The following is a 23,272-nucleotide window of genomic DNA, read 5'->3' as shown; positions in this document are numbered from 1 at the left end:
AAAATATTTTATTCTTTCTGTTTTAACATGCTTAGCCTACCAGTAATAGAGTTCCTGACCTGGGGTGACAACACTAACCAATTCCAGTGTTTAACCCAGAATATTTTTTAAGCCACGTGGTAAGAAATTGTAGGCAGGTAGTAACCACCCAAAAACAGCCAAGTGGTTACTGAAAAGTGCTGTGTGGTGGGCCCGGCTTAAAGGGGCTGGGGAGAACACTGAACTCTATGAGCAGCATTGTGACATTTGGACACATTTACCAATGGTTGGCTGAGCTCTGGCATGCTCATTCTGTTTCCCAGCTTCTATACTGCCCACCGCTATGACAGCAAATGCAGTGAATGGTGCACATTGCCAGAGCAAATGTAGTGTAAGGTATTTGTGTGTTTCTAGATAAGTGTTCAGTTATAAGTCAAGCTGGCACAGCACATGAAGACTTTAATTGGCTTCTTCAACAAGAGTAATCATTATGTAAATGGAAAAATAGGGAAACCCCAAAAATGTACCCTTTTCTTTTGTAGTGATGGTTGCCAAGCCTTATGTACATATAGGCACGTATGGAAGGAAAGAAGAAAGAATAGCTCTTTGTGGCAGCTTAAGTAGTTTACTGAAAAAACGTAGAGTTAAGCATTCAAAAGAATTTCAGAATGCTAAACTCTACGTTTTTTGAGTAAACTAAGTTGCCACAAAGAGCCATACTTTTTTTCCATATGTGTTTAAGTGGAATATGCCCTTAGCAACCCATTTAGAGGAAATCCTATATCATAGCCCTAATATTGCATAGCTATTGGTAAAATTCCCTGACCAATCTAAATATTACTTGGTAGATCTAGCTATATTGTCCTATCCTAATTCTGTGCCTTAGATTGTGGGGTTATACCATATTCTAAAATTATAATAAGTTTATCTTTTGTGGTTGTTTTAAATGCAAATGAAGCTCACTAGAATTTTTCTTTAATTCAGCCTGAATTTGCAATGAGCACTCATTAACCAGACCTACACTGAGACCTGTACATGTTTCAAACAGCTGTTTTGCCATAAGACGTCATTATTTTTCAACCTGCTTTTCTTGAACGACAGGTGACATTTAAAGCAGCAACAGAGGCTTGCAGGAGGTGAAAAGGAGACAGGTCGTCTCCTACCTAGTGTAAGGCTGCATATTAATGGTGATCATTGCAATCTGCTGCTGTATTAATGTCACTCATAGGTCTCTGATTGTAAGCTCCCCACAGAATGTTAATCTAATTGTTCCAGTTAATGAAGCTTGCACCAACCATACTCCTGTGTGGGTCTTTGTAGACATTTTCAGGCTTTTTCATAGCAACTAATCACATTTTTTTAGCTGCATTTCCTGAAACCTGGTTTATAGAACTTGACATCTCTGTGTATATGCAATCTTTGGCTTTGTTGCAATATTTCTTTTTATGAGGCTAGTGCAGGCCCAAAAACCTAGAATATATTAATATCAAGTGAATCACACTTTGTCTAAACTACCAACTCCCCCCTAATGTTCTCATCCTCACAACATAAGCATTATTTTTATCTGTAGCCCAGGATAAGAGCTTTAAGGTCTATCTACACATCCTGGGATAACAGATTGTGTGCATAGAACAGCACTGGAACAAGTAGTTTTTTGTAGATATAAGTTTTATTAGTATAATTAGTAGACTAGACAGACGCAAAAAAAGTGAAATGCCTTGGTTTACACACATTTCTTCCAAATATTCTTCTGATCCGGCTAGCCCTAGCACTCAGTGACATGCTTGGCCAATATGTTTGTAGTCGTGGCTCGCAGGACTCAGCTTTTTCAGTTCATTCCTATGTGAATAAAAATATAATTTAGAAAGTTCCAACAAGCTTTCCAGACATCACGCCAACACATTGTGCATTGTGTGGTAGTGGGTTGTGAAAAGTGATAATCTACAACAATACATTTATGTAAATGGCCTCCATATAACGTGGCTTTACCTAAAATGGGCTTCTTAGTTTTATTTGGAGTGGCTAGGGTTCTGTGTGCCCCCATCAATCAGTTGTATTGTCTCAGTATGCTCCACAGAGGACATGGCCAGCTTTTCACCACTGTCCCATTTCTCCATAAACATTTATAGAAATTTTACCAGAGGGTCTACCTGTGAGAACAAGCAGCTCGGCTTTTCAGGCCGGTAGATTACCATAGCGGGAGAGGAGTCGTGTTGAGGTAGACAGCATAGTGTTTTGTTACTTTAGAGTAGGGTGCCCACACTTTTTTGGCTTGCCAACTACTTTTAAAATGACCAAATCAAAATGATCTACCAACAATAAAAAGTTGGACTTAACTCCTGTGCGCGGTAGAGTTTATTTTGAAAGGCAGGGCTCCGCGGTCTACTCGCGTTGGCTTTGACATCCAGTAGATCGCAATCCACCTCTTGGGCACCCCTGCTTTAGAGAAAAAAGAACTTACAGTCAAAACATGAAATACTTTTCCTAAATTTTGCTTTGTTGGGTGATCACTGTAACTTGACATGACATCACCGGTTGAGAGTTCATTATCAACGCTTAGCATTTTCACTGTGACAGTGCCATTTTTACCATCATGGCCACACTTTGGGTATGTAATGAACACGTTAGTATAGGCACATGTTCATTTTAGACTGTGTGAGTTGTCAAAGCCCTGTATTAAGCCTTTAAATGACCCCCCTACCCCATATAAACTCTATGGCACATTTGTGTTTGTAGCGCAGGCTCCATTCTTGCTGGTGGAACACAAAAGTTTATGCCAATGAATTATTACAATTATTAAGGTTACAGCCTTGATCTACCTTGTACAACAGAAACATAAACAGACATTTACCAGCTGGACTGTTCAGTCCATAGAACTTAATGCAGTCATAATAACAGGCAGCACTTTGTATCCAAGTTTTGGTTTGGACCTTAAACTCTGTGTCCGGAGGAAATGAATTGAATGTTGTTAGGAAATCCGTATTTCCCATGCAGTGCCAAATTTTTTTTCATTAAGCAGCGCATCAGCGAGCGAAATGTTATGTGCGGTAGGTGACACAATAGTGACATCCGGTGGTGGCAAATGTAATCAGAAATTTGGGAGCTGTAAAGCCAGGTTTGTTTTTTGTTCAACCGTAAACGCAGGCAGCCATTTTAATATCTGCAGTCTTTTTTATGAGATTGTTCTAAGGGCAACAGACCCATAGGTAATATTCTCTAATTTAAAGGTACATTGCAATGCCTGGAACAACTGAGCAGTGCTGGGCACATTTTTCATTAAATCATTTGATTTAGATTCTACCTACTTGCTCATGTTCTGTGTTGTTTAGGGTATACTGTATCTAGGGTATATTAAAGATTTAAAGAGACAAGATTTAGCTCAGTTGATCAGACTAATAATATTTTTAAGTATTAACACACATATATATATATATTTTTTTTTTTTTCAATTATATTGCAAAACCTTTATATAACTAATTTCAGGAATATAAAGCACCTTAGACCAGGCAAGGGCAATCTGTGGGCCGTATACGGCCCTTTGGGTGTTCCACAGGTCTGGCCGGTGCCACCCTGAGCAGGGTCAGGAGAAGGACCTTGCCGGGGGGGCACACAACCCACTAAATCTTCCATTACAGGTTCTGATCTGCGATGGGAGAGTGGGGGGGTTATGAAATCATGACGTCATGATGGCATAACCACGCCCACTCTATCATCGGCCCAGCCACTCTGCAAATTTTTTTTTTTCAGATTGTGGCCCCCTGAGTCAAAAAGTTTGCCCACCCCTGCCCTAGACAGACCTACTTGTGCCTTTTGAGTCCCCCTTAAATGATACTTTTTTTTGTTAAACACCCACCCACAAACACCTTACCTTCTCTAGGCACTTGCTGTTATCTGTACTCCCCACTCCTCAATTTTATTAGCTTCTTTAAAGTATTTTATTTTTAATTATGTGGACAACAGTCAGATACAGCCTATTATTTATATAGTAGATTATATATTATTTGAGTAGTAGAATATATATAGTAAGACATAGTATGGAGTTGGGGTGGGGTGCCCTGTAGTCCAAATCAGGAATGTACAACCTTGGGGTTATAATGCTGTTCCGTAGATCCAGTACAATGAGTGTTGTCACCTTAGGGCATGATAGGATCATTGGATGAAAATTTAAGATATTATATTTAACCTCCACATCATAGAACCACTTTGTTACAATGAACAACTTTTCTGTTCTTGGGTTTAGATATATTTTCACAGTTAAATTACTTTGTCTGGAATTGCTTTTTAACGTGGACCCAACATTAAATCTAAGATTTGCTAGCTGGACCTTCTTTCAAAATCACCTACTCCATGTATTTCACATAAATCTAGTAGGTGATTTTGCAGTGTACCTGTAAATAACTATTATTCATTTATTCTCACCAAATACCCATCTTCTACAAAGATGGGCATGATGTGTCTGTAGTCCCCGGTTTATGTTCTTTGGACCATAGCGCAGGAGAAGTCTTGTGAGAAGAGAGTTTTTTTTACAAGAGCATCTTCCATAGAACTAGGCAGAAGGGTGGTAATGTCATAACTGTAACTTTCTCCTTTACATATACATTTTTCACCTTCAATATGTAGGGGCAGAGAGTTTTTGAAGGGGGTTCCACCAATGTAAGCAGACCTTTTAGTGAAAGGTCCTCTTTATATTTATTCACTCCAGAGTGACATCTGGCCAAAGTTGCCCAGACTTTCTGCATAGCCTGAAGGTTCCTCCTAGTTTTTATTTTTAGGCTTCTGTGTAATTGTGCTTTCAGGGTCATTGAAATCTTCCTCATATCTGAAAATATACCGAAACTTCCAGTGCATCTGTGCGATTGTTCTTTATGGCAGCCAGTGTGCTGCAACATCTTCATTGTTGTAATGGGACTCTTGGGACAAAAGTTTGATGAGAGGTGTCTCTTTTCTATGTATATTATATCACAAAACGCCAACAGTTGCTATGGTGACTTGTTTTGTTTTCAATGCAGAATGAGAGTGTTTGGAAAGAGCCATTATTCAGAAAACTGTATAGAAGTATGATTTCAGGTATTGTACTGACTCTCTTGTCTTTGATCTTTTCTTTAAAAGCCTACTGCTTCTCCTGCTTCTTCTGCTGACATGGCTCCAATCAGTTCGGGATCATCTACCTGGACTTCCTCGGGCATACCCTTTTCCTTTGTTTCCATGGCTACCGGCATGGGTCCCTCTTCCAGTGGGAGCCAAGCTACGGTGGCCTCTGTGGTGACAAGTACTTTGCTTGCAGGCCTTGGTTTTAGCGGTGGTGGTTTGCCTTCCTTTCCTAGCACTGTGTGGCCCACTCGCCTCCCTACTTCCTCCTCTGCCAGCAAACAAGCTGCAAAGCCTGTTGTCTCTACAACTGAACCTTTGCCGTCTACAGGATCTGATACTGATGCTTCTCCCACAAAAACCAGCGAGGGGGCCGAGGAAGGAGATAAAGATGAGAAAGGAGAGGGGGAAGAGGGTGAGCGCGAGCAAGAGGAGGAGGGTGAAAAGGACACTGAGAAAAAAGAGAAAAGTATAACCACACACTCTTCGGAGGCACAAAACCAAACTGAGTCCACCCCAACTACTGCCAGCACTGGTGATTTTCAGGACGCTGGCGCTAATGAAACTTTGACTGACCCAGAGAACAAACAAAATACTTCTTTAATAGATGGCAGGGACAAGGACGTACCTGCCGGGACTGAGGAGGTCCCTTTACAAACCACAGTGCCGTCCACAGAAGATTACAATCTGGATCAAACATCATATGTTTCGACAAAAGATGGCAAAGACTTGGACAACAGACTCATCACTGTTTACGCAGGTTGGTGACTAGCTCTATGGTCTACGGGGCTTATCCAGTATCTCCTGTGTCCTTAATCTATTGACTTTTCTTACTGAAAGAATGTTTCCTTTGGTCAGAACTTCTGTACATAGAAACTAACCTTTGATCAGAATTCCTGTACATAGAACTAACCTCACTGTTCGGTCTCTTCACATTGCTTACTCCTTTTGTTTGCCCTCTATGTGTTTTAAGTTTCCTGAATTTCTGATTTTTGTTACTAATGAGTACATTCCAGTTTTTTTTTCATTTTCTTCAAGATAACTTGGCTTAAAACAGAGTAGTTTGAGCAAAGGTTCTGTAAATATGCAACCTTCAAATGATGGTTGATTGGAAGAGCCCTCAGATTTTGATGGTTTTTAGTCGCAAAAGTGGGGGGAAAACCTATTTAAATATGGGGAAAAAGTAAACTTCTTTGGAATTTTTCCAGGACCCCAGACTTGCAAGGCAAAATAGTAACTGGTGAGCCACCATGCTGAAAACATTTTGGCAAAATCAGTTGAAAATGTTGAGTTTTTAGTCCTTTATTTTGAACAATAAATAGATGTCTGCTTAAAGGGTCCACTTGAAAGTTATATTTATAGGTAAAGATTGAAAATGTTGTAGGTAGGAGTCTACCCCAGGCTTCTTTTTTTTGGGTGCTCCAACTGTGAGACCTGCCATTATTACAAAATTTTGCCCACCTGGAAGATTTAGGTGTTCCTGTCCACTTTTTTGTTGCATTTTCCATAATGAAACAGAACCCCCTATTCCCCTTCAGAGCTACAGCAAGTGTGTAGATCCAGAACCTGGAACACAGAAATGACTTTCCTCTTGAAATTTTCAGGTGTTTTAATATGTCGGCAGGTTCATGGGGAGGTTGACCCTTAAACTAGTAATGAGTCCGTACCCATGATTCAGGCTATTTTTTATTAAACAAAAGCTATAAAGGAAAATTATTAGAAGCAAAGGTGGACAAGTGGCCAAAGTTAGTATTTTTGGTCTTTTTACTCCTTTTTTTTAAATGCTTATGTTACAGATTTCTAAGACTTGTGGATAAATGGGTACCATTTACTTTATACCTTGTAAACTTTTACTTAAACTACGCAAGTGTTAATAAACCTTCGCCTTTGCTCTATAACAGAAATTGTACTGATTTTTACAGAGGAAAGCAAAATAACTTTTTAGCTGAATGGGGGAAAACAATGTTTTGGTTGGTATTCCACTTAAAATCAGGGCTCTGTACAGACTGAATTTAGTTTTGGGTGAAGCTGATTAGATAATTTTATTTTCTACTTACCTAAAAAGTTTTTGCCTTTGCATTTTCAAGCCTGAATTATTCCAGTGCTGTTCTGAAAAGTTGCTTGTGAAACAGTTCTTTTACATGCTCCTGGAACCAGAAATGGACCAACAAATGGTGAATTAAATTGTAAATTAAATTTACAAAGAGGCTTTGATAATGTTCATTTAAGCACAAAGCTACCCACCACCCAAAACCAAATTCCATAGAGGTGGCATTCTTATCCAATGTCCAAAATCATCTCTGTTGTAAAAAGGAACGGGCATTTATGATAAAATTGTTTTGTCTGCTTCCTGTTTTCAGATGTCCACAAAGGGTTGTCATAGAATCTACAAACATTTCTATTTCTTAAAAGAAAATGTTGGGCTGGTTTACCTAATTCAAATGCATTTTCTAAATTTTTGATTTTATGACATGACTTGGCTTACTTGTGCATAATATGCGAATAATGAAGCATTTCTAAAAGATGGTGGTCAAATGTCAAATTATGGTCCTTCCTTTCAGGATTCTTTATTGACGGCATTCTGCTGCTTGGATTGCACTATTGGCTTTCCATGAGTTTAGTAGAACACTGGTACCATATACTGGTAAAATGTGCTACATACAGACATGAACAATGTCAACTACTCTTATCTATGTAAAACTACACTGTACGGCCAGAAGTATACGGTCCCCCTCCAAGTGATTGGGTTTAAGTGTCCGGTGAAGGATATTTTTCCTATTCTGTTGAGACAACAGTTTTTAGGAAGCTTCCTTTCTGTTCCAGCCTTTCTTTGACCTTTCTAAGGTGTTATTTTCTACTACTGGGACCGAAAAATGTGTTGTAACGTCCACCCAAAAGCCAACCAGAGATATGAGATAACACCATGTTTTGCTACCACTGACTCATACTACTTAAGCACAAATCAACAATATTTCTACTGGTTATCAATTTCATTGGCTTGTTGGATACAAATGTTGACCACAAATCAATTGATCATATCAATACACATTGTGACCAATGCATGGTCCAAGAGGAGAAAAGCATATTTTATACAGAGCTGTTCAAAGTCCATGGTCATATCACTGGCTGTCCCTCAAAGTGGGTCACAATCTAATGTCCCTACCATAGTCATATGTCATTAACACAGGGTAAGGTCAATTTTAAGGGGAAACCAATTTTTCTTACTGCTTGTTTTTGGGATGTGGGAGGAAACCCATGCAAACACAGGGAGAACACAGTCATTCCATGGATGAGATTTGAACCTTGGACCTAGTGCTGCAAAGGCCAAAGTGCTATACACCCAGCCAACCATGCATTAAAGGTAAATGTATAGTAATAAAATGTACATAAATCAAATAAACAGAAATTAATAGTGAGGTCTCATAAACCCATCAGATACAATTGACAGAAATCTTCTGACCTGACCAATCTAAGCAGTTTTAGGCTACGTACACGTCAGACGATTCTCGCCTCAGGGCAACGAGAATCTGATGTGTGTACAGTGGTCGTCGGATGTGGTTCCATGAACGACGAAAGATGAACGACCACAATGGAAGTGAAGGGGAGAGAGCGCAGCAGGGTGCCATCGTGCAGTCTTTTTTTTCTTGGAAAGGATCGTGAAATATCATTTCCAACGACAAAAATCTAAAGTGTGTACGTAGCCTTAGTTGTAGCCCTAACAATATTCACTTTTGGTCAATCAGATTTATAAATTTAGAATTTATTTGTGGCTGATGCAAGGAAAAATTAGAATGAGTGAACAGGAAAATCAACCTGTGCATGACCAGCATAAAAGTACAGCTGTCAGGAGTTATAACCATTAGTAGTCTGATACACTTTTTTTGGTCTTCTACCATGGAGACTGATTTCTTTTGTTGCATTTTCAATAATTTTATTAGAAAAGAATCTAAACAAGGAATTTGAGATTGCTTATAAAGGTGGTGATGGAAGAATAGACTTGGAAGCTTGGGTATCTCAGAAGCCATGCAACAGTCTTCCTCGACCTTTCAAGGGAACTCTAGAAATATCTTTCAGGTCTTAAGAGAAGGCCTCCTTTATGTACAGCTCATAGTATATTAGTGTGTTGGTCAATAGGAACAATGTCTTACATTGCTGGACAGGGGGAAGAATGTCCCGGAACTGAACCCTGGTTGAGAAACATGGTCATAGAGAGATATAAGCAAATAAACAATAATGAAACCCACCGGCAGCAGATGACCGTAAGCCATAATTAAGTTATTGTAATACACCTGCATTGAGATACACATTGTACAAAGGTCTCTGTTTCCATTGTTATCCAGCCACTTTCTCCAACCAGCCAGCATAGAGCACGGGAGTGTAGCAGATAGTTTAGCATGTGAATACAACGCTACATTCATGGCAAAAGTAAAGAAAAAAAGAAGGAAATCCTTCAGATTGTAACATTTTGTGTGCATAGTACATAAGAGACACTTGCACACATATAAGTCTTTTACCTTGGTGCAATGCCTCAACATTGGCTTGGTAGTTGATTATTAGAGCCAACAAATCCCTACTGGGGGGTCAAATCAGAAGGATTTCCATCTCCTCTAAGAATTCAGAAAATGCTCTGATTCATGATGACCTATTTTATTTCTCTTATGGAATAGAGTTAGGTCACATTCCTGCCCTGTGGACAATGAGCGAGCACCACAAGACTGGTGAAGTCTTCTTTCTACTTTTTCCTTCTCTTAGTAAGTTCATTGTCTTGTGCATCCAGCAAAGCCTGACTTATAGTATTGACTGCTTTTCCTAGTCCTACTGTACAAGACACTGAGATAAATGTTTTGTAATTACATTACTTGCATTTAAAATATATTTAATAAATGTTAATAAATGCAAGTTATGTTTTAGAGTGTCTGCTTTCTGGAAATTTCAGTGCAATACCTGCATTGTTTTAATATGATCTACATTAAACAGATTTGCTTTAAATTTACACCCTTTTCAAATATATCACTCTCAATTGATTTTATTGTGGTGAATTGATAGCAGGGGAGCATCACTTAGTCTACAATCTGAGAAGGAAATCCTAATTCTCACTCTGACCTGTAGAGGGCACCTTGGTGCTTTTCCTGAAATTGATGCACTAACAACACATTTATAATACCAGAGCAGCAATTGTTGCTGAAATCCAGCAGCCACCCCCTAGGCTTTGCTATAAAGTGTAGAGAGAACAAATACATACTCTGTCTTGTTTTTCCTCTTTCTCTATTTATTCTCCTTGGTGGATATTTAATTCTGATTTCGATTTGAAAGCAAATCTTTTATAGCTCAAACAACAAGTTTCAATCTGCTCTCGGTTCTAGTTGTCTTTTAAAATGCTCTAGACTTTGTAATCTAAACGAAACCTTTTTGTACCTTGAAAAGGCTTCCAAACACAAAAACTAGAATGTGTTGTACAAGCAAATAAATCATTTATCCAAAAAGGCTTTTATAGGTCCTCCAAGACTAAAGATATTTAATTGAATATGAACAGAAGTCAGCACTGTGTGGGGAAACAAAAACCTTAAATTGCACCTAGTATCCTATATATTTACATATGCATGATGCTATATTATGTGTACATATAACACTTGCAGGTATTTATCATCTTTTACAAAGATCACAGTGCTCCTTCTAATATCTTGGGTGGCAGCTTCAGTTAGACACCGTTCATATCTAATTCCTAGACTGAGATTATGGGTCAGAGATGACAATAGACCGATGACACTATTCTCCTAAAATGCACCTCTCGGCCTAGGCCTGTGTTTCTCAACCAGGGTTCCTCCGGAGGCTGCAAGGGGTTCCTTGCACAATGAGCAATTTGTGCCTCTCTGGAAAGTTTGGCTATCTGAAAGTTATTTCAATGGTTTCCCCATGTTAAAAAGATTGAGAAAGGTTGCCCTAGGCAGTCACTTGACTAAGGATGAGTCCACTTTATAATTTGTATTATCTCTAAACTCCTAGAAGCTGTGACTTTTAGGCTGTGGGGAGCCAACCTATGTGGAACCCACTCCTTGTTTTTTTTTTTTTTATTCATCCCTGCATACAATACATTTTTGAGGACATCCTCTGTATTGAGAGCCATCAGCAGGCGCTTAGCACAGCTGGTTGCTCTCAGTCCCAGTTGTCAATGATGGTGTCCGATCCATACCAACAATCAATAACCAATCAGTTTGACATAATGATCTTATCCAAGTTGATTGGCTTTGTAAAACAAAAAAATAACACCACTGGCTTGCAGGCTTTTCAGAATGTGCATGTTTTATTATAAAATATTTTACCTAGTAAAAAAAGGGAAAAAAGAAAGAACTTAAGATGGGTGGACCTTTTAAATTCTTGATTATTTTAGTGGTTAATCCTACTTAGAGTCCAATAAAAGTTCTTCCAATTTTCCCTCCACATTGTAACCCCAAAGGTTTATCTTTAACAACCACCTGGCTCTGGAGTTGGGGCTTTGTACCTTTCCTTTGCAGCTTGCTAATAATGACCTAATGTGTCCATTATATTAGGTATTTTGACCACAGTATATTTTACTGGCTTTTTTTAATGCAAAGTGTCTCATTAATGCATTTCCAGGCCAGGCATTAAGCAAGGCTGTACAGCAAGGCACTTTAATGTTCACGGGTTATAAATATGCCCATTAATCATTGGCTTTGTGCAGTAATTTGTATGGCTTTATAATTAACTTTATCCAACTGGTGTGAACAGGGATCTGTGCTAACATTTACTTTAATGTCTTACCTACTGGCAATGTCTGAGCTAGTATGTAATGCTAAGAGGACAAAGTCAGTTTTCTTTCCTAACCCTGTAGTTATGACATTTTGGAAACCTATTGACTCGCCTACATAGCTAGGCAAAGAAGGGATCGCAGGTATGGTAAACATTTCTGTTAGGTTTTCTTGAATGAGAATCATGGTAGGGTGGATTTCCCTAAATCAATTTGTCAGGTCAGGGCTGCTTTAAAACACAAATCATGTTCCATTTCCTAATTTTCTTCAACCTTCCAAAATTTTAAAACATAATTCCTAAATTGAGGATCAAGAGCTATAGCATACCAAATCACCTAAAACAACAAACTCCCATTTGCCTCCTATAAAATCACTTAAGAAATACACTTAAAAAAATCTCTAATCACTTTTTTCTTTAAAAAAAAATCTTATCAACCTTCAAGCCTTTGGGCCTCCTCCAGGCCCTTCACTAAATTCACTGCAATGGTGAGACCCTCAGAAACCGAACTGGGCTGTGTGGCTATTATTATTCACTTGTATTTATTTAGCTCCGACATATTACAGCTTTACAATGTCCATTGTCATGTCACTAACTGTCCCTCAAAGGGGCTCACAATCTAATGTCCCTACTATAGCCATATGGCATTACCCAATCTAAGGGAAAGCCAAATAACCTAACTGCACGTTTTGTTTTTTTTTGGGGGGGATGTGGGTAGAAACTAGAGGTAACCCATGCAGATGCAGGGAGAACATACAAACTCCTTGCTGATGGAGTCCTGGCTGAGATTCAAACCTGTGACCTAGCTCTGCAAAGGCCAGAGTGCTAACCTCTGAGCCAACTGTGCTGCCCACTATGCACACTGAGTAGGAGGGCTATTTGTGTTGTCATTTCTAATAACCCACCAATGTACACAATCATGCCCATCTTACATGGGGCATAATCAGGCACAAGGTCCCTTGTTATATAAAATATACATGAAGGCCTGTTTAGATCTTGCCTTCAGTAGCCTAAAGACTTAGTGCCGAGTGTTATGGGGAGCGTTTTCATCTTGGGTTAATTGTTCTTATAGGTATAATTTGTTCACTGCTTTAAAGAGCAACTCTAGGCAAATGGCAATGATTACTAGAAGAAAATCCAAAGCAGTGAACTAGTTATTCCTGTAAGAACAGTCTCACTTCAAATCTGGACCATTCAAATTTACCATTGGATGGAAAAGAATTTTACAACAACCTGGTCAGATCTCAGACTATTGTATCTGTTATGTTATGAATAGTTTCTGTTGCTATTTAAACCATTCCTTCCATGATAACCCTAGCCACCAATTACTAAACATAACACAATGATCTTGGCTTTTTCTGACAGTTAACTTTGTGATTGCAGACTGATCTGTTTGTCAGGCACGTTGATAGCTTGCTGCTTTTATGATCATTCTAATATTTTATTTATCAAATTCTATATAATAGCCGCTTGCAAAGATTCTCCATGGAGAAGTGATTTCTTTGCAAGATGCAGACTGTACTTTGCATTTCTTATAAAAAAACATTTTGTTCTAGCACTGCTATAGTCCTTTGTAAACAGGAAAACAAAATAGCATGTTTTCATTAAAATGATTTAAATTACCAAAGCTTTGTAATGTGCTCCTAGCTGACTTAGTTAGAGGTAACTTGATATGCTGAAGACTCCTAATAACCCTTTGTTACCTGTCTGTGTCATTATCCTCTAACTAAAGAACTAACTTTGTATTTGCTTCAATAAACTGAAAAATAATAACTATAGAGTATCAAACAGGACTCAAACTAGTCATAAATCCTTGTAGAGTGAGGTAGTTCTCCAGAATGAATGGCAGAGACATCCAGTGAATGTATAGTATCTGGTCAAAGGTTTGTAGACACCTGACCATCACACATAGCCTGTGAATACACTACAAATTGAGGCCAGGTTTCCAGTAAACGTTGATGGTATAGCATACAAAGATATTTTATAAAGTTGTGCACTTCTAGTCTTGCAACATTTTGTGGAAGATTCTTTTCTGTTCCAGCACAACTGTTCCCTCTCACAAAATGAGGTCCTTTAGGAAGTAGTGTGCAGGTACATGAGTGGCCTTCACAGAACTCCAAACTCATCTATAATAAATACCATTGGCACAAATTGAAACAACAATTCTTAGCCAGTTCCCCTCATCCAACATTGGTATCTGACCACACTTTTAGTTGAATGGGCAAAAAATCTTGTTGAAGGCCTTCCCAGAGTAGACTGGTATGGCTGAAGAGGGGAAAGGGCAACCCCATATTTATGCTCATGGACTTGGAATGGGGTGTCAGACAAGCTTATATTGGTGTCATGCTCAAGTACTATAAACTTTGGTCATATAAAATACTCAAAGGAAATCTTGCTCTGTCTTACACTTACTAGAAAAAAAAATTATAGGAATGACCACTTAGGTTCCATTCCTTTACAAGTTTTTATGTATTCAGTTTTTGGTAGCTGGGCAATATTCCTCCTTAGTTTTTTTAAGAATCACTAAAGTTGTGAATAGCAGTAATAGAGGTTTCATTAACGTCTAAGAATATTGTAAAAGTTTCAGAAGACGCTGAGGTTAGAAAACATTTAACATTAATGTGTATGTTCTACCAAAACCTTTTTGGTTTCCCTTTGAATAAATTGGAGAACTAGCTACCAACTAGTCCCTATGCTAAAATGATGGCTGCCATGCACCAATAGGCGGTTAGCATGAGTTCTACTAAGGTCAAATTTTCTTTCTGTACAGGTATCAGCACTTTTACATACATAACTGTAAATGCTATTAGCTCTTCTACATGATGTCAACTTTTGTTTTAGGTTCAGTGGTCCATTACACTTTCCTTACTACGGTATGTAACCACAAAACATTACATTAGGGACATTTAAAGCTTTCAAATGGTCTTGAACAGCAGACTGACCAAAGATATAAATAAAGCTGTTAATAACATCGACTGTAATCTATTGCCTGCGATGGTAGAACAGAAGTCAATGAATCTATGAAAGAAGTGTACAATGGTGTAAAACGAAACGAAAAGTGTATAGTATTGGGGGGCTGGAACATGGGGTATGATCATTACTGATGGAATTGTAAGAATTTTCTATTTGCAGTGAATTATGTATTGTAACATATTGAGGTTCATTTAATAAAGCTCTCAGTATTCTTTCATCTGCTTATTGCTCTCTCATTTCAAGCACTTTCACTCCATCTTTAATTAACCTTTCAGCTTTTCCTGGGTCATCCTGCTTAACTCGAGACTTGCATGTTCTTCTGTGCAGCCAGCAAGTATTGCTCTCATGCGCTTCATTATATAGAATCTATCAGAACTGTAAGGGGCCCCACACTCAGAGGCCCATGAGTTTGGGTGGGGTCTCTGCCTGTAACACAAACTCCTGGTAATTGGCCGATTTGATTTTGTAAAAGAGATCTCCTTGCAAGCTTCAACACACAAACTGCATGTATGGGCCGCAACAGCAATGCATTATGGATTCATCTTAGATTCTGGTTATGTGAAGGAAGAATTTGCAAACTATACAGACTGCCATATTTATCAGTATGACATTAGGCTTGGAGACAAGTGGCTATACCTTGACAAAATGCAACAGACGTTAATTATTGCTGCTGTGTAATTGTCATTAAATCTGTTCTTTAATGCACGCAATTTAGGCTGCATGTTAGCTTTTTTTGGAAAATTGAAGAACCTGGTGATTCTGCTAGTCACTAAAGGAATCATCCGATTTCTGTTTGTTACTGACCATGCCATCTAAACACAAGTGCCCTATTGTGTGGTCAGGTTGTCTCACTTATGACTTATAGTCCCAAAGCCAGATTTCAGGTTTTATGCACCCCTGTAGGCAGGGATAAGCAAAGGATGCCAGACAGCATTTGGAGGGTTTTCATGCGCCTGGGATCTATGGGCCAAATGTCTTTTGCAGTCTCTACTCTAGCCCTATGTAAGAGAAAAGGGGTAACATGTCATGTGTCTGACATTATAAGCATCTCTTATTTATTGAAAGTGGGGCTAAATGTTTATTTTTACTTATTTTTGGAAACCTTGGTATTTGCATACACCTATTTAGCAGGTTTAGCGTGTGACATTAGAAAGCAGTCAGCTAATGTGTTGACAGAGGGAGAACGAAGTGTGAATTGTAGATGAGAGCTTATCACTCATGTTTAGGGGGTGATTATAGGGCAATGTGGACTGTGAGCTGGTTATTTGGATGTTGCTGGCCACCCAGCATAGTAGTACTACGGGGAGACTTAAGTCAATATTGCAGCAAAAGTTTTTGACTGTATCTTTTAAAGCACTATTAGAATGATTCATGGCTGAAGTTCTGCGTAAAGGTCAGCGTAGCCAGTGGGTTCTTGAGTTTTCTCAAGGTTCTTGAGTTTTCCCTAAACATTTCATGAAACCACAAGGTGCTAATTAGCAGCTAATCAGATCCAATCTTTTATTTTTCAGCTTTATTTCTGCCTGTGTGGCAAAAATCATTTTCTTTAAAAGCAACTTTAAAAAAGCTGGCCTGACTAGGTTAAAGGTAAAAGACAAAAACATAATAATATTATTATATCATGGCACAATGGCCATATTACAGGAACTATAATCATTTATTAGCAGCTCCACTTTACCACCTCCCACCTTATCTGGCCTCTTAGATTTTTTTTGTAGAAATACGGTCAGTGTGGGCCTTAAATATACCCTATAAATTGATGATGGCTTTTACAGCCTTGTTTATTAAAACTAATAAAGTCGCTTTCATTCGAGTGCCATAAAAAAATTAGCACATGGCGCCACTTTTTACTATCTTTAGCTATTTAGGGAGCCCAGTGCTTGACAGACAGTGCTGGAATACCCAAAATAATTCTCATAGCAAATGGGGAAGTTTACAGGTCCACACAGGTCTAATGTCTACAGGTTACTTGCAAATATCCTACATTATGAACAAATAAAATATATCTAATGTATAGTAACCTTTTTGTAGGGTTACATTTTTTTTTATTTGCCATCAATGGTCCTGATTTATTAAAGCTCTCCAAGGCTAGAGAGGATACACTTTCATCAGTGAAGCTGGGTGATACAGCAAACCTCAAAAAGAATTCCTAAAAGTCATTTGCTATTTGTTAGCAAATGTTTTCAATCCTGAACCAGATTTTTCCAGACTTGTTGGATCACCCAGATTCACTGATGAAAGGGTATCCTCTCCAGCCATGAAGAGCTTTAATAAATCAGGCCCAATATCTCCAAGTTATAGAAAGTCTTATATACAGTTGCCATTATTACCCCTATTCACAGGTACTCAACAATAAAGTTATTCCTGCAACTTTCTTTTTTTTCCACCACTTTTTGCACAAGTGACATTGATCACCATAACAAGTAGAAGGACTGAATGCCCTTCAGCTGAGACAGCCATAAATTCCTAAAAAAGAGGGCTGATAAGCCATCTAAAAGCAAAAGGTTTTAGCATTGGATATACTTTAATGTGAAGCTCAACATAACATAAAAGTTGTATTTTATATAAAGGCTATTAAAAAAGGAACTTGATTTTGCACTAAGGGTGTCCTAATACACCTGACAAAAAAGCATTTCAATCATTTTTATTATGTGTATTACCAGCATAAGGACATGAAAACATTGTCTTTGTAATTATTACCACTTTTGTTCCATTAGATATAGCCAAGCCAGACCAGTATGGCATAAACTAAAGAAAGGAAAGGTATACACTCCTCTACATACACTCTATAATTAGTAAATAAAAAAGCCACATTTTAGACATTTTACACAGTAAATGACGTTTAACCCCCTGTGAAGGTGTCTACCATGAAAAGGAGAATTCTACTTTTCCTGTCTGTGTCACTTGAACTGGGAGCGACAACAACAAAGGACACAGAAAAGTAGAGTTTTTTTTTTTTGTGTCCCCAGTGGAGAAAGAATCTCCTTTGCCAATGACATTTGGTTGTTGGAGTTGAGCTTTAAATTAACCCCAACCCAGGTTTTTATATTAAACCTGCAGGACACACTCAAAAACTCAAAAGAAACTGCAAAAGACCCTTTTTCCCATCAACACTGTGCACCATACTTTTTAGTAATTGCTGCACATCAATGCAGTTGCCTTGGTTTTTTGCATAGACATTCCACATGTGCATGGTGCAGTAGTTTGGGTATTAGTAGAAACACACAGGATTATTCTGGTCTAATGGGATGCACTAAATTCTTCTCACCCTTTCCTTATCTTCACTTCTTGTCTTGGTGGCCACATGGGGAAACTTGCTCAACAGATACACGCAGCAAAAGAACTCTGACAGAGGCTCTAACCCACATCCACTCTTCTAACCAAATGTGGGTTGAGTGTTTAGAATTTCCTCCTACTTCCTTTTTTGCTGACCACACAGGAAGTGAAAGTGTAGTTGTTGAAATCCATAAAACCCTTATGTTGGCTGCATACAAATTGTTTTTAAAAAGGGGCTGATTTTCTATTGAACAAATCTTGACCAAACATTGGCTTTGACAACACATCCTATAACTGATTGTAGGAAAAAAGACTGCCTGCCACATAAACCACAGTCTAATAAACGCTGATCCACACATAAAAAACCGTATGCCATGTAAATTAATTGGAATGTACAACACAGCACAAATACAAACCTGTTTCTCTGATAGCAGACTTGTTTCTGAGCTTGATAAGCCCAAATCCAAAACCCCCCGAAAAAGGGAAATCTCACCATGCAGCAGTCCCTAACAGGTAAAAGAAGCCAATATGTAACTCCACTTGCAAGTGGCCACTGCAGACTGAAATATGAGTTTTTGGTTGATCTTTCCTTTAAAAAAAAAAAGTTGTTGGAGACCCAGGGGGCTCTGTAATGATTTTGTTATTTGTTCCATCACATAACATTATAATACTGTGCAGAATGACCCTTTAGCTTTACTTTCTTGGGGACTGCTGTCAACTAATATATTCTGATCATACAATGTTCATATGATATATTAGGTTCCTCTTGTCATGTCCATTTGCTGTCAGTCATATTGAGCTATGTCATATTCTATCAGATCATACCGCACTAATTATATTTTTAGCCATGGTTAAAAAGGAGCATTTGCCTTGGTGGAATAATGTCATTTACCCCTTGCATCAGACTGATTATCCCCCTGTAAGAATCATTTTTTAAAGGGCAGGGTATAGCTGCTGATAGCTGGCCTACATTCACAAGCAGAACAATCCCACGCTGTGCTATCATTTCATTGTTTCCCCATCACCCACTCTGCTGCTTTCTTACCAGCGTCTATCCATATAACCTCCTTATTTCTGAAACATTTGACATTTATTTTCAGTTCTGCAGTCTTGCTGCGTGCCACCTGGTAACTCCCTGTAATGAGTGCACAGGCAATCCATAACAGGTCTATAATCGAGTTTCTCATTCAGTACTGTAAATTGTCACACTGTGTATTGTCAGCACAGTTTTATGAATGAGGCTGCTCTGTAGTTCTTTACTGTTATATATCACACAGTTATGCTACTCTGTTATGTATGTTATACTGCACACACTAGAATATATGAAGCTTGGTGTAATAAAGGAAGCCAGTGCTGAAAGATATAGGCTGTCACTGCTCCACACATTATCTCCCTGCTTTGGTAGATTAGAGTTGATGTTTCTTAGCACAGAGCACCTTGGAATTGATGACCATATTTATATGGTTAAATAGGTTACCCTAACAATAAATCTAAACCTTCATGTAACTAAGACCATTAGCCCTCTCTGTAGTTCTAACATGAAATCCACGCTGTAACCCAAACTTTCTAACCCCAATAGAAACACATACTAATTCTGTGTATCCAACATTCAACCCAAACAGCTTTTTCACACTGAAAGGTACATGGTGGCTGCGCTGTTTGTGAATTACCGCTACCCCATGCTGCTTTTACTGAAATTAGTTGGTATGTTTCAATTATAAGCAGTGCAGGTGGTACCAGGTTAATGCTGTAGATCCTGCCTTGTCTATTCAACCACCTCACTGCTTTACAACAGTCCACGTGAACAAGGATTTATTTTAACGTAGGCACGCTAGTTTTAGATATACAAAGTGAAAACTCCATCCATTAATTTTTTTGTCAGAATTCCCTTAGGTATTTTTTATTATTTTTTTGTTTATAAAACAACAAGTGAGTTCCTCTAACTTCTTCTCCAGGAACATAGCAGGGGCTCTAACTGTTCTCCACACAGCTACTCCTAGCTGAAGGACACCTGAAGGATCCCAACATCAGAATCAGCTGTTTGGGTTTAACCAAGAACATTTTAAGAAGAATCACAAAAAAAAAAAAAAAAACAGGAGGAACAAACGCCATACATATCAGGACCCTAACATTAAACCAACCCATGAATGACCACTGTGCTGCGGGGACACCATGTTAGCCACTGCTTCTAGGAGTGTGATTTCCTTAAAATCAAACAATGAGTAGATAAGAAATGCTGAAAGATTGTTTATTCACATAAATATTCATTTTTCTAACAGGTGAAAATAACTCAAGCTTGACAAGTCGACCTTCGTCCAGTAAGATGGAGTGGATTGTTCCGCTAATGGTTGTCTCTGCGTTGACCTTCTTCTGTCTGGTCCTACTGATTGCAGTGCTGGTTTACTGGAGGTAAGACATCTAACCTTTTCAGAAATCTTTGTAAGATTTGTAAGATTTGGTTTGTTATTTTGTCTACAGAGCTTAGAGGACAGAACCACTTTCCTGCACAATGGGCAGAAATAAAGTAGACATAAGATGACAAACGTGTTTTCAGGATAAGACCATTATAATCATAAAAATGTTCACTGGTTATGAGTACTGTGTATAGCTTTTAATGAGGTCTCACTCATGTTAATATGGCTCGTTTATTAGAAAATAAAAGCTTTATGTTGTGACAGACTACATTGGGGTTGCCATATTTCTGATGATCTGTGGAATCCTGCCTGGCTTTGTAATTTCTGTGGCGACTACTTTCACCACTATTGGATACAGCAGTTCCGTAAATGCCTACGGATCATGCAACATGCCCCTTTTATGGCATTACCACATTATGGTCCAGCACTGGTTCTTCTCTGAGATAACATCCATTGCCATTTATTCCACTTTCTGTGAGCGTAGGGATCATGGACTCACCCCATGGGGGGGGGTCATCCGAGCAGCCTAGACATGTAGTACAATGCTGCAGAAAACAGCACTGGTGTCATGAAAGTTGGGCTTCCAAAATACATATATGAAGTCATTTTACATGAAATGATTCATTCTTTTTGGCAGCTGTTAACAAGATGAGGCAAAGATAAACTAATAATTTCTTTTAATTACTCTATAATTATATTCACAAATCATTCAGAAATTGTTTTGGGGTAAATTTAGGGTTGGATTTTCTATATAAAACCCAGGGCTGACACCAAAATGTAATTTTATCCTCAACTTATTGCTGTACTTATCTGCAAGTTTTTGGCTACTACCAACATCTGAACTATGGACTTTCATATATTTGATGAACAGACATACTTACCCAATAGATTCTGCTTTGAAGTTTCCCCTTTCAGATTTATACCGGCCTAGAGGGCATGTTTCCTCAGATTTAACTGTACTATTTCTACTTTTGATGTGATATTTCTTGACTGTGTGCCAGGGTAAAGTCTAACGTGTGTCTAAAATGCTCCAACATTCAAATTTTCTGAACTAATTTAAATGTCAACTTTTCTACTCTTCTGCAGTGGGATGGGAGCTGCGGCTATATACTCTAACATGTCATTCTGCTCAGTCAGCCGTGATTAGAGGTCTCTGTGAGAGATTTCCTGCTGCATCCACTCTGGCATTTAGAGTTTGTTGCCTGCTTTGAAGCAGGAGGGGATATTAAGCATTTTCCTGCGTTTTCAGTTGCTCATTTTGCTTATTCCTCTCCTGAATCTGCAGATTCATAAGAGGTCTGAATTGGTAAGGAAACAGAACTTTAATTTATTTCTTTCTCATTTAACAGTCACTTTTGGTAGGTGACATTTTCAGATGGACTTACAGAAGAACCAGGGTGTTTGAGCTACCCTTTTTATTGGAAAAATGAGCCTTTTCAGTGAACATGATTACAAATATGGAATCATTCTTTCCTACAGGAAACCTGGAGAGATGTAGTGAGCAAGTGTTGATTTAGCGTTCTTCAATGGGAAAAGAGACATGTTTGATATCTAGAAGTAACAAAACCAGCAGACCTAGTGCACTATTTGGCAAAACAATCCTATTAATAGTGGTAAATTTTGCGCTTGCAAAGTCCTAAAAGAATTACTACCTGTAGACAGCCAGAAGAAGTCAGTGGCTAGTAATGGAGCAAACTCCAGCATAGACCAGATTGTGCTACAACAAGGTTGCAGTTTTTGGTTGCAGATTGACCTTGAATGGTACTTTGTGCTAGCACACTTTCATAGTAGCTTGTATAGCAGTTGTGTGTTGTATCATGAAAAAAAATGTATGTCTCTTTAAGTTACTTATATATGTATTTTATAAAGTGGCCTTATCGCTGTGTTAAAAAAGTGATAACTTGACACTCTGTAAAAAAAATGTGCTGTATAGCAGTCGAGTCTTCTCTGTTGCAGATCAATGGGGTACCACTGCTTTCCAAAATGTTTGTCTTTGTCAGGTAGTGCAACCCTCCTACCCAACCCAACTAACCTTGCATATTAGCACATTTTCTGCTTGGTAATGTGTCTAGCTTTTTTCAATTTTGTGTGTTTAGCTGCCCAAGAAGTGAAGAAGGTCATTAGTGAGTTAGAATAAAAAAAGTATGCAGTAAATCGATGCAACACATGACTCTCTGCCCAATGTTATCTCTATAAAGGCCCTGCAAGTGTGGAAAGATGCTTGTTAATGTGCAAGAAATGCATTCAGATGAGCCCACAAATGCTGTTTAAAGATGGCAACACACAGCATTTTTGTTAATTAGTGGTGCCAGCCATGCACAATTGCCTTTTTCTGAATTTATCCATGTAATCTCTACAAACATAAGCGATAACTATATTATATTGCAAGATAAGAATTTGAAGGGCTTTTGAGGCCCCTTGGGATTAACGTGGGAAGTGGGCTGAGGACACAGGACAGCTCTAAATCCCCAACATGACCATCATTTTTCTTTTTTTTTTTTTTTGCACACATAAAATAGATATTTCAATAAATTTTTAATTACATTGTACCAGACCAAAAGGAATCAAGTAAGAGAGCTAGTTTTAGGGTTCACATACACTTAGGACTATATTGTTGGGTTAATGATTGAAGTAGCTGGTGTGTGCGCCTCCCGCCATCCCTTCCCGATTCTAGTAAATCAAGGTGTTTATGCAGTGCTAATGTGTTTACATCCAGAAAGGATATTTAGAGAAACACAGCTGCAGCTGCTAAGATAGGAGGAGGAGAGCAGAGTGTT

General features: G+C 38.4%; 1 protein-coding gene across 1 annotated transcript in view; it reads left to right on the top strand.

Annotated features, from left to right (window-relative positions):
• PTPRG (protein tyrosine phosphatase receptor type G) overlaps positions 1–23,272 on the top strand; it is a 324,449-nt gene that overhangs the window by 238,952 nt on the left and 62,225 nt on the right. Inside the window, exons 12-13 of the mRNA XM_072421218.1 lie at positions 5,089–5,827; positions 20,361–20,490. Of these exons, the coding sequence (XP_072277319.1) occupies positions 5,089–5,827; positions 20,361–20,490 (869 nt within the window). The remainder of the gene's footprint in view (positions 1–5,088; positions 5,828–20,360; positions 20,491–23,272) is intronic.

Source organism: Pyxicephalus adspersus, chromosome 8, assembly GCF_032062135.1.
Source record: "Pyxicephalus adspersus chromosome 8, UCB_Pads_2.0, whole genome shotgun sequence".
NCBI classification, from domain to species: Eukaryota; Metazoa; Chordata; class Amphibia; order Anura; family Pyxicephalidae; genus Pyxicephalus; species Pyxicephalus adspersus.
This window is presented reverse-complemented; position numbering and strand designations above follow the sequence as displayed.